General features: G+C 68.7%; 1 protein-coding gene across 1 annotated transcript; it reads right to left on the reverse strand.

Moving 5' to 3' along the window:
• Positions 1-6,596, reverse strand: TMEM59L (transmembrane protein 59 like). Its single transcript, XM_083811461.1, has 8 exons — positions 6,339-6,596; positions 4,429-4,534; positions 3,996-4,090; positions 2,803-2,949; positions 2,611-2,710; positions 2,195-2,303; positions 1,947-2,064; positions 1-1,719 (listed from the first exon to the last, which is right to left on the reverse strand). Exons 1-8 carry the CDS (start codon positions 6,492-6,494, stop codon positions 1,561-1,563), a joined length of 990 nt encoding a protein of 329 aa, XP_083667587.1. The 5' UTR covers positions 6,495-6,596; the 3' UTR covers positions 1-1,560.
• Positions 6,597-10,067: the final 3,471 nt, after the last annotated feature.

A 10,067-nucleotide genomic window follows, 5' to 3' on the forward strand; every position in this document is an offset into this window, starting at 1 on the left:
TCTGGTACAAACCTTTTATTTTCCCTCCCGCACTGCCCAGCCGGACCCAGGCTCCGCAGGAGGCTTGGGGCCGGGTTTGCTCCTTGGAACCCAAACCGATGCGGGATGGGTGCTCCCCAGCCACGGTTTCACCCCCCAGGACCGGGCACGGGGGGGAGCCACATGGCCGAGACAACGACACGGACTGCACCGAGCTTTACACTGAGCTGAGCGGCCACAAAGCGACACCGAGACGTGTACCCCAAAAACGGACACGAGCCCCCCCACCCGCAGCGCCTCCCCCCAGCCCACACCCCCAAAACCCAGATATGTTGCACGTGTGATATGGAGCAGCACAAAACCGGCGGGGGCCGGGGCCAAGAGCTTCCCCTGCCCCGCAACGACACACACCGCAGCCCCCCCAAAACGGGGAGAGCGTAAAAACCGAGGGGCGGAGGGGCACGGGTAATAAGTTAATCTGTACACGTGTGTTAGGTGGCTGCAGGGAGGCAGGGACTGCCACCACCGAGCTGTCCCCAGGGGTGTCCCCACGGGGTGCCAGGGCCCGAGGGTGCGAATCAAACCACGAAACGATGCACGAGGTGACGGAGAAGGGTGGGAGATGGCGAGATGGCCCTGCCTGCTCTGAGCCTCGTGGAGCAGGGACCGGGACCCCTCCATGCCGAGGGGCTGCACCGGGGCGAGCCCTGAGGGTCTCCACTTGGCCGGGAGGTCCCGGGGCTGGCCCCGGTCCTCGCCCCTCCTGGGGACCCGGAGCTGGTGCCACTCGGGGGCTGAGCCGCTCCGGGATGCGGGCAGAGATGCTGAGCCCCGGACGGAGACATCCCAGCACCTCTGCCTGTGCTCAGATGCGCCCCAGGAGCACGGGGCAGGGAAATGCCACCGCGTCCCCTGCTCGCTGCCACCAGCGCCAGATAAGCCCCGAGGCCTCACGGAGCAGGGAGGGGAAGGATCCATCCCGGGGCCCCTCGGCAGCTCCTGCGAGGGGCCGGCTGGGTCCTCGCGTGGGCACGGAGGCGGCCAGATCCGCCGCTCTCTCCGGCTGCCAACGCCAAATCCATTCGCCACGTTTCGGCTCCCCGAGGCAATCGGCTCCGGCCAGCGGAAGGGAGTTCCCAGGGCCGGAGCCGGCGCCTTGGAGGCTCAGCCCAAGGTGGGAGGCCGGGGATGTGCCGAGCCAAAGCCCCGAGCGCTGCAGACGAGCTCCATCCCCCACTGCAGCCGGCTCCCTCCTGCCCAGCGCTGGACCCATGCCCGGAGGTCTGGGGGGCCCCGGGGGGCTCTGCTCCGGAGCAGACGGGCTCCCCCCGGCCTCCCCGCGCTGGCAGCCCTCTCTTGGCTCCGGAAACCAGGAGCCCAACACGCAGCAACGTTAACGGAGGAGGAAAAGCTCCAGGCTGGCCCTGGGGGTGACAGCGGGATCCAGCCAGGATCCCCCCACCACGGAGGCAGAGCCCACCGGGAGCTGGGGACACGGGGGAGAAGAGCGGGACCGGGGACACCGGCGTGGGGACGGTGACAGCAAGGTGGCAGGGAGGTGATGGGGAAGGGGCAGGAGAGCTACAGGACGGTCTTGTCCAGGTCGACCTTGAGGGGCAGCGGCCCCGCGTCCTCACCGTGCGCGGGGCACAGGGTGACGGCGATGACGGGCGGCAGGGGGAAGGCGCCGGGGCCGTCGAGGTCCTCCAGGTACTCCTTGTCCCCGTTGATGCTCAGAGGCTGCAAGAGAGGCAGAGGGGACCGTGCAACCCCGGAGCAGGGGACAGGACCCCGCCGTCCCCGGTCTGAGGACACAACAAGCAGCCTGGACGTGACGGCGACGCCATCGTGGGGACTGGGGACCACAGACCCCATGGCCACATCTCAGCCCTCGGATATAAGGCAGGGACACGGGGTGGTGGGGACCACCGACGGGACCCCCCCGTTGACTGCGCTGAGCACCATACCTGGGTCTTGACGTGCTGCTCGGGGGCCGTCACCAAGCTGGCGCAGCTCAGCCACAGCATCACCATGATGGAGAGGAAGAGGCAGGCGGCCAGGATCCAGCGAGGAAGGCCCGAGCGCCTGTAACACCCCACCGCCCCCCGCCAAAGAAACAGGGCCGGTTTATGGCAGGGCTCTGGCTATGGGAGGGGGGCGGCCGGCCTCGCGCAGCCCCCCCCCCCTGTGCCCCGCGCAGCCCCGCGGCACCTACTTGGCCATGCAGCCCAGGAAGTCGTGCTCCGGCTGCGGCGCGTCCACGGGCTTGGCTTTGCCCCGCGGCTCCTTCCCGGGGGGGTGCTTCTCCTCCTTCTGCCGAGGGCCTGGCAGGGAGAAGGGTGATGCTGAGCCCGGGCACCCGCTGCACGTTTGGGTGCAGGGGTGCTGGATGCGTCCCTCTCCCCCCAAGGACCCTCTGCTGGGGGGGCGCAGAAGCCCCCGGAGGCTCCTTGCAGAGGGTGCCAAGCACGGTCTCACTCCCCCCTCACCCCCCAGCAGGGGTGCAGGGTGTGGGAAGCGGATCAGAGCCGAGAAGCGGGTGATTTGTTTCGCTCTGGAGAAATCGGATGGGAGCCAGGAGGGCTCGGAAGCTCCCAACCACCTCCCCGACAGCCCGGTGCCCCCCTGCACCTGCGTGGGGCTGCGGGGCGCGGGGGCTGGCCCCCGGTCCCGGCCGCTCCGGCTGGGTCATCTGCACCTCGGGCAGCGGGAACTCCATCTGGGGCTGGGACTGGAGCGAGGAAAGAGGGAGAACGTGGTCGGTAAGGGGGTCCCCATCCTGCTCAGCACCCAGTGGAGAGCAGCCACGGTTCCCCCCCACACCTGGAACACCACCACTTTGCCATCGTCCGCCTGCAGGTAGAAGGTCCAGGTGGAGGAGATGAAGCTCTGGGCAGAGCTGACGATGTCGTTGCAGAAGGTGGAGACCAAATCCAGCACGGAGAACGGCGGCGCCTTCACCTCCGGGCTCTGCAAAGCAGCGGGGACAGCGCGTCGCCGGCGTCCCCTTGCCACCCACCCCAAGCAGACAACGTCCCACGAGGAGAACGTGGCCGGGTCGAGCTTGGTGCTCATCTCCAAGCCTCATTTTCCACCACCACGCAGCTACGAAGCGAGCAAAGGGCTCCTTGCAGGGCAGCCACCTGCGCACGGATCCAGCCGGGGCCAGCGCCCGCGGTGTCACCCAGCCCGCGGTCCCCACGGCTGTCACCCGGCCCCGCGCTCGCAGCAGCGCTTTAAACAATAGGAGCGCAGCGGCCGAGATGCCGAGGGCGTTTCTCTCCTGGCAGCGGCCCCGTGCCCTGGATTCTTGGCTGTCTCGGCGGTTTGTTATTTTTAAAGCATCCCTGCTGGAATCCGCTTGGCTGCTCCCTGCCACTGGCTTCGAACATTTTCCGACAGCCCCTTGCACGGTCAAACCAGCAAACAGGAAATAAATAGGTCAGATTCTGTATCTAATTATTATGCTAAATCTGCTTTGCCTGCTTGTCTGGGAACCCAAAGGAAAAAGGCTTTGGGCAGGCGAAGGGGGTGACGGCACGTTCAAGGCTGGGGGCCGGCCGGGGGACAGCGCAGGCGTTTGTCCCCGATGCTTGTCCCCAACCCTGGGGCTGAGGCTCTTAGAAAAGGGCCAAAATGCGGCTGGGGAAGGAGCCCCGTGCCTTACCCCTGCCTTCCACAGCACAAAATCATCTCAGTCTGCACGCGTACGGAGCCAAGAGCTTCTACCTTGGGCCAAAGTCTAATTTAATTAATTGGGCAAAAGCCGGATTAATTAAACGTAGGAGGGAAAGCGTTGCTAATTGCTGGGACGGATAAAGGATCAAAACTGGGGGAATCCACGACCATACCTGGCCAAAACCTCCCAGCTGGGGAACTCAGCGGAATCGCCCTGTCCCAAACCAACGCCTGCTCGAGCCCAATTAACCACAGCACTAATTAAGCAGCACCATGGGCCCACCGGAGACAGGCTGGGTGGGAAGGGGCGGGCTGGGGGCTCCCCATCTCCCCCTCACCTTGTCCATCCTGCTCTCCACCTCCGGCAGCTGCTTGCGGCACCCGGTCCTGCAGCCGAACCGCTCCTGCGCGTTGCTGTAGGCTTCGGCGCACGCTGCGAGATGGAGAGGGGGGCGCTCGGTACGGAGCCAGGGTGCTGGACCTGGGCTCCTCACCGCCCCCAGATTCTGCCAACAGCACCCCAAGCCCTGGCACCATCACGAAGTTGTCCCTTCCCCCAAAAATCCCTGGGGAAACCGGCACCGTTCCCGTCTTGCACCCACAGGGTGCACGCTCGCACCCACGGCGGTGCGCAGGATGCGGCCCCGGGGCGCAGCGGAGGCAGGGAGCCAGGGAGGGCGGAAGGCGCCGGGGCGGTGACAGCGGTAAGTGGAGGAGCCCCTTCTGGACAGCGTTTGGGGAACGGGGGCCGCTCGGCCGCCGGCTGCTCACCTGCTTCACACTCGGCTCTGGTTGTGTTCAGCGCCGCGCTCGCATCCACGAAGTGACAGATGGAGAACAGCCGGCAGCCCCGGTAACAGGCGTTGAGAACAGCATCCTGGAGGGAGGAGGAGGACGGCGCGGAGCTGGCACCGAGCTCAGCCCGGGGGCTGCGCCCGACCCCCGGCACGGCCCCCCCCCCCGGCACCGCAGGGCCCCGCAGGGGATGGGGGCCACGCGCTGGGGGCCAGCACCGCCGCGGGTGCGCGCACAACGCGGGGCGCTGGTGGCACCGGGGGAGGGAGAGCTGCCGTCGCAGCCAGGCGTGCGTCCCAAGGGAGGTCTGCAGGCAGCCTCGTCCCCAGAGAGGACAGGGCAGGTCCCCGATCTCTGTCGAGCATCCCCTGTCCCTACACGTGGGCGTGCTGGCAAGACGAGGGGGGGGTGCTGGAGGGAGTTGTGGTACGTGGGGGGGGTGCGTGGGGGCTGTGTGTGCATGGGGTGTGCGTGCATGGGGTTTGTGTGCATGGGGTGTGTGTGCATGGGGTGTGCATGCATGGGGTTTGTGTGCAAGCACGGGGTTGCACGTGCATGGGGTTGCACGTGCATGGGGTGCATGCATGCATAGGGCTCCGTGCATCCATGGGGGCCCGGGAGCACACTGTGGGGCTGGGAGCACACCGCCGTGCATGCACTGTGGGGGGGGGTCCCCGTGTGCATCTCCCCACGGGCTGGGGGTTAATGGGGGGGTGTCTGTGCACCCGCAGGCAGCGCCAGGAGCTGCCCCCCTTTGCCTCCAGCACCCAACAAGCCCAGCTGGGGGAACGTCCCCATGCCCACCCCCAGGCAGCAGGGGCTGTGCAGGCTCCTGCCGAGGCGCCGGCCTGGATACGGCCCTGCCGCGCGTGGTCCCCAACCCCGCTCCCCTGCAGCGGGGCCAGGACCCGTCCCGGCCCTTTTTTTTCTCCCTCTCGCAGGCGTTACAAAGCCTTGCAGCCGCATCGGGCCCAGCGCTTGGATTGCATCCTCCGCGTGGCCCCACCACCGGCTGGTCCCCAGCACGGCGTGGATAGCAGGGCTCCGATCCGGGGTTTTCTGTGATGCTCCGGGTCCGGCGAGCCCCACTCGCCTCCACCTAGATCCCTGCGTCGGTGCTGGCCCCCCCAGCACCACCTGCTCGCCCCCAGTCCCCATCCCCGCTGGCCCCATCCCCGCTGGTCCCCGGCCACCGCACCCAGGGGTGGCTCTGCCCCGGGGCCTCGCCGGTGCTGGATGTAGGGGGGGGGGGGCTGGAGGGGGGCTCACCGGGGGCACCCCAAACCCCCAGCGGGGCTCGGTGGAGCGTGGCCCCCCCCCAGGCACGAGCAGCCCCCGGGTCCCTGCGGGATGGCGATGCCCGGTGCTCCCGGTACCGCCCCCCTCGGTGCTCCCGGTGCCCCCTCCGGGTGCTCCCCACGGTGCTCCTGATGCCCTCGGTGCTCCCCCCCGGCGCTTCCCCCGGTGCTCCCGGTGCCATCCTCCGCTTCTCCCTGTGCTCCCCGCCGTTCTCCCGGTGCACCTCCGGTTCTCCCGGTGCTCCCCCCGGTTCTCCCGGTACCATCTCCCGGTTCTCCCGGTGCTCCCCCCGGTTCTCCCGGTACCATCTCCCGGTTCTCCTGGTGCTCCCCCCGGTTCTCCCGGTGCTCCCCCCGGTTTTCCCGGCGCCACCCCCCGCTTCTCCCGGTGCTCCCCCCGGTGCTCCCGGTGCTCCCCCCGCTTCTCCCGGTGCCACCCCCCGCTTCTCCCGGCTCTCCCCCCCGCTTCTCCCGTTACCCCTCCCCGCCGCTCCGGGTGCTCCCCCCCTCCCCCCCCCCCGGTGCTCCCCCCCCCCCGCTCCCCTCTTCTCCCGCCGCCCCCGGTGCCCGCCGCCCGGCCCCACTCACGGCGGCGGCCCGGTGCGGCAGGCTGCGGCCGCACTGCCGGCGGCAAGCTCCGGTGTCCCCGAGCTGGGGCGAGAACGGGTCGGTGGCGGCGGCGGCGGCGGCCAGGGCCAAACCGAGGGCGAGGAGCGGGGGGGGCCGGGGGCCCGGGGCCGCCATGGCGGGCGCGGAGCGGCGCGGAGCGGAGCGCAGCCACCGGCACCGGCACCGGCACCGCCGCCGCCGCCGGCCCCGCCGTGACGCGCCGTGCGCCGGGAGGGGGCGGCGGGGAGAGCCGGGGGGGGGGGTGGGGGGGCCGCCGCAGCCTGCCGCAGCTCCGCCGGCACCGGAGCGTGTCCCCAAAAAAAAATAAAAAACCGTGTCCTGGAGGGAAGGGGGGGGGTAAGGGGGGCACCGGGGGGTGCGGGGGGACGGGGGGGTGGAGGGGTGGAGGGGGACGGGGGGATGGAGGGGGACGGGGGGGGATGGAGGGGATGCAGGGGGATGGAGGGGGACGGGGGGATGGAGGGGGATGGAGGGGGACGGGGGGGGGATGGAGGGGATGCAGGGGATGCAGGGGGATGGAGGGGGACAGGGGGATGGAGGGGGACAGGGGGATGGAGGGGATGGAGGGGGACGGGGGGGGATGCAGGGGATGCAGGGGATGCAGGGGGATGGAGGGGGACAGGGGGATGGAGGGGGACAGGGGGATGGAGGGGATGGAGGGGGACGGGGGGGGATGCAGGGGATGCAGGGGATGCAGGGGGATGGAGGGGGACAGGGGGATGGAGGGGATGGAGGGGGACAGGGGGATGGAGGGGGACAGAGGGATGGAGGGGGACAGGGGGATGCAGGGGGACAGGGGGATGGAGGGGATGGAGGGGGACAGGGGGATGGAGGGGGACAGGGGGATGGAGGGGATGGAGGGGGACGGGGAGGTGCTCGGGCACCGGGGGGTGCAGCAGGACAGGGGAATAGGTGGGTGCAGGGGGATGCAGGGGGATGCTCAGGCACCAGGGGGGTGCAGGGGGACAGGGGGATGCAGGGGGATGGGGACAGGGGGATGCTCAGGCACCGGGGGGTGCAGCAGGACGGGGGGATGGAGGGGATGGAGGGGGATGGAGGGGATGCAGGGGGACAGGGGGATGCTCGGGCACCGGAGGTGAAGGGGGACAGGGGAATAGGAGGGTGCAGGGGGACAGGGGGGTGCAGGAGGATGCTCAGGCACCGGGGGATGCAAGGGGGCAGGGGGATGCAGGGGGACTGGGGGTGCTCAGACGCCAGAGGATGCAGCAGGACAGGGGAATAAGAGGGTGCAGGGGGATGCAGGGGGATGGAGGGGGATGCTCAGGCACCGGGGGGTGTAGGGGGACAGGGGGGTGCTCAGGCACCGCAACAGGACGCAGCAGGATGGGGGGACGCAGGGGGACAGGGGGATGCAGGGGGTCAGGGGGATGCAGGGGGACAGGGGGATGCTCAGGCACCAGGGGATGCAGGGGGACCAGAAAGCACGGGGGGGGCCTGGAGGGGGCCAAGGGACACAGAGGTGGAGGAGGACCGAGGGGTGGGGGAACACCAGGGGATGCACAGGGACCGGGAGGTGCAGGGGGACAGGGGAACGGGGGGACACCGGGGGATGCAGGGGACCAGGGAACGTGGGGAGGCAGATGCAGAGGGATGCAGGGGACCAGGGGATGCAGCAGGACTGGGGGATGCAGAGGAACTGGGGGACACTGGGGGGGCACCCAGGGACTGGAGACCACTGGTGCTGGTGGCGCAGAGGGACAGGGGCGCAGGGGGGCCGGGCTGTGCCACCCCCAGGCCAGCATCCCCCCAAATTTCGGCTCCCAGCCAAGCCCCCAGCGAGGCCAGGTGCCGGCGGGGCCCCTTCCCAACGAGGGCGCGCTGTCGGGCTCCCCCCAGCACCCCAGATTTACAGCTTTTATTTCTGAGGGTTTCGGAGACATCAAAGGCACGGGGCCGGCCTCGCGCCCGCTGCCGCTGCGCTGCCCATTAGCCTTATTTATGGCAGCACCCCGAAGCGGGAGGAGGAGGAGGAGGGGGGCTGGGGGCTCCGCTAACCTCCAGCCCTAATGGGGAACACATGGCAGGACCCCAGCCGGGGAAAGGGGGGGGCTGGGGGGGGCCGGATCCCCTCGAGCATCGCTGCCCCCGGCTCCTCTCCTCACTCCGCCAGCTTATTCATCTTGTTAATCAAAGCAGGGCGGGGGGAAAACGTGCTCTGGAGGGGCTCGGGGGGGCTGTGGGGTTGGCTCCGCTCCCCTTGATCCCCTACTAGGCACCCCCCCCGCCCCCCAGCCCGACGGCCTCACGTCTGGCCCCGGTGACGAATGGCGAAGAAAATGGGGCAGATTGGGGGCTGCCGCCGTAAATCACGGCGCCGTGCTGCAGGTGGGGCAGAGCCGCTGCCCTGACCTGGGGGGGGGTGGGGGTGGGACACAAAACCCGATGGCAGAGCACCGCTGGCAGCACCGGGAGCACCGGGAGCACTGGGAGCACTGGGAGGGAGCGCTGGCAGAGCAGCCCGTGGGAAAGGCTCGCGCCGCACCTGCCTGCAAGATGCCTGGCCCCAGCCCGCGCTCCTGGCCCTCGATTCGCTCACGTTTAATAATAATAATAATAAAAAAAACCAAAAACCCTTCCCAGGCCACAACATCCCAGTTGGCAAATATTTACCACCGGGTAATTCCCGGCCCTCCCTCCTCCCACCCCTCTCCAGAACCTCTCGATGCCTTTGGCACCGCTGCCCTACATTTGGCTTTTGGGGCAGCCCGGGCTCCTGCCACCGCCGCCGCGTGCCACCCCGGTGCCACCGCGGCCACCCCCGGCCCCGCACCCCGACACCGGCCCCGGCGCTCGAGCAGCCACTCGATATAAGTGGCATTTTTTTTCCCCCCTTTTCCAGCGGACGGCGAGGCGGCGGCGGGGCTTTTTGTGCTTCCCAAAGCAAACAGAGCCGGCAAGGTGCGGCCGCCCGCCGCCAGGATGCCGTCGAGCGAGGGGCTGCGCCGGGTAATGGGGGGGGCACGGAAGGGGTTAAGCGGGTTATAAATTACCCACGAATGTGGAAATGTTGCAGAGAGGAATAGAAAGAAAACTCTGACTGCTGGATTCTTTGCATTTCTAGCCTCTTTATTTTTCCCACAGGTCACTTTAAAAGGATGCAGGCAGGCAGACAGCTCCGCTGCGCCTTTCCTCGGGTTTTTTTCTCTGCTTTTTTTTTTTTTTTTTTCTCGTTGTTTGTTTTTTACACCCTGGCCCTCGAGCCAGATACTATCTCTGTCCAAGGACTTTATGGAGCGAGCTCTGGCTGGGAAATCAAGTAATTGGATTAATTCAGGGTGGATGTGCCGGGCCCGGCCCCGGTGCCACACGACGTGGCGCTGGCAGGAAGGTGACAGCGGGAAGGTGACAGTGCCCCGGCCCAAGGGCACCCGCTGGGGTGCGAAGGGAGCAGGATCCGTCCCCAGGATGCTCAGCCCCGCTTTTGGGGACACCGCCGGGGCCACGCCGGGGGTCCTGGCTCCGTCCCTCCGCATCCCGCCGGGCAGAGCGAGGAGCTCTGGGCCCCATGGCCGCATCCTGCCCCGCGCCCCGAGGATGCCAAAATAAGGCAGAGAGGCCCTGGGAAGGGAGCTCCAGTGCTTGGGGTGGGGGTTAAAAAGAGCGGGGGGAGCCCGACCGCTCCAACCCCCTTGGGACCACCATGGGCTGGGGGGGGGGAAGCAGGCG

Source organism: Anser anser, assembly GCF_964211835.1.
Source record: "Anser anser genome assembly, chromosome: 25".
In the NCBI taxonomy this organism is placed as follows: Eukaryota; Metazoa; Chordata; class Aves; order Anseriformes; family Anatidae; genus Anser; species Anser anser.